Raw genomic sequence first — 1,884 nt, forward strand, 5'->3', positions numbered from 1 at the left:
TTACCTTTTATTTAATAAAATGTAAACAAATCATTAAAAGTAGAGATATTTGTCGAAGCTTTATAAACATTTTAATTATAAGCATCGATCTATTTATAAATATTAAATTCTCTATAATTGATTATAGAGTATTTAATAAATTGTATATCAAATACGAACTTTATATACTTTTATTTATATTATTTGTAATAAATTTTTAAGGATAGATGATAGAATTTATGCATATTTTATAATTTATATCATATAAATAATTTCGTTTCAAATATTTATTCAATAATATTTACAAATATAATTTTCGAATATAGATTCAATAGCTTATTCCAAATGTAACTCGACATATGATACAGGATATGGATCCATATATATACACAAGTAATGTTTCAAAAGATCACGAATTTTTACTTACAGAGACAGGCAATTTCACATGTTTTACACAAATGTTATTATTTTTTAATAGTTATTGCACAGAATTTAATATTAAAATAGAATTAAATTTTTGAAAAAGTCGAATAAAGTTGGGGATAATGCCCAGAGAAGAGTAATTTAAAAAATAAAAATAAAAAATGTATAATATGTAAGATGGAAGAGAATATAAAGAGGAATATAACTGTGGAAAAGGTGAAATCGTATATATCTATATTTTTCTATACAAGTGTATCCAATACTACAACGCAGTCATCACTACTACTGTGAAGAGAACTTAGACCCGTATCAGAGTTGCTATCAACTCCTTCGTTCGTGACATCACACGATTTAGTTTTGACAACTTTTTTATCCGGTTGAAGACCGTGCACAATATCATAATCGTGCTGTAGCCTTAAGGATTCGTTTTCTAACTTTTCTAAGTCCGTTTCTAAGATTTGAATACAATGGTTTTTTTCGTGAAGAGATTTGGTAATGTCTGTAAGAGATTTTTCGTTTTCTTTAATTATATTATCTTGTTTTTCTACTACGTTAACTAATTCGTTCAATCTTTGGCGAATCCTTTCGATTTCTTCGTCTATATTATTGGAAGAATCGAGTTTATCACCGAGACTTTTGATTTCCGAAGTGAGCTGCGAAATAGTCCTCTTTTCGCTTTCTAACCTTTTACATGTATCTAACAGTTTTTCGTACATTTGAATCACTTGTTGTATAATTTCACTGGAATCGGATTGTAAAGCGCTCGAATCTTCTTCGTCGCTTCCACCTAAATATGTATCTTGTACATAATTAGCACCTATCTGATGCATACGAATCAGATGAATCTTGGTTTCGTAATAATCAATCTCATCGTCCTTTTCTTCCAAACTTTTCAACTGTTCCGATAAGTTTTCATTTTGTCTACGAATTACCTTTTTAAGCTCTTCGATGCTCAAATCGGTATACTCCGTGGACAGTTTGACTTCCTCCGAATGATGACACAAATTGGATTTAGAAAGTCTATTTACTATTTTCAAGTGTTTTCTTCTATGTGTTCGATAATCTTTTATGGTTGGATGATGAACTTTCTTCATCAGAAATCTGACGTTGCATTGTTCGTCACCCCATGTCTTCCACACTTTAAGAATCCTCGACTTTGAATCTAAAGGTCGTTCCACCTTTCTCCATCTTTCCACTATCGTGTAGTTTCTATTATCTCTTCGATGCCTGTGTTGTCTATCAACATCGTTCGATGCAAGTACGGCTCTGACTATGTCTTCGCATGTTGTGTGTTTGTTGACACCTATGACCCATTTCTTGAATCCACCTATCCACAGAGGGATGTCCGTTCCCATGCCTTAACACCATTTACTTATACCTAATAAAAAATAAATTAATTTATCAGTAATTTAAAAAAAATTAAAAATCTGATATATAATATAGCTTATAAAATTTAAAATATTTTATATATTATATTATATT

The 1,884-nt window shown here is 29.7% G+C and overlaps 1 protein-coding gene across 2 annotated transcripts in view; it reads right to left on the bottom strand.

Moving 5' to 3' along the window:
* Positions 1 to 319: 319 nt before the first annotated feature.
* Positions 320 to 1,884, bottom strand: part of LOC111630967 (ras association domain-containing protein 10-like) — a 17,775-nt gene continuing 16,210 nt past the window's right edge. For both annotated transcript variants that reach the window (XM_023375137.1, XM_023375138.1), the window contains exon 2: positions 320 to 1,780. In XM_023375137.1, the coding sequence (XP_023230905.1) occupies positions 645 to 1,757 (1,113 nt within the window). In that variant the 5' untranslated portion in view covers positions 1,758 to 1,780 and the 3' untranslated portion in view covers positions 320 to 644. The remainder of the gene's footprint in view (positions 1,781 to 1,884) is intronic.

This window comes from Centruroides sculpturatus, unplaced genomic scaffold (genome assembly GCF_000671375.1).
Source record: "Centruroides sculpturatus isolate CEXI.00-Female unplaced genomic scaffold, Cexi_2.0 scaffold753, whole genome shotgun sequence".
In the NCBI taxonomy this organism is placed as follows: Eukaryota; Metazoa; Arthropoda; class Arachnida; order Scorpiones; family Buthidae; genus Centruroides; species Centruroides sculpturatus.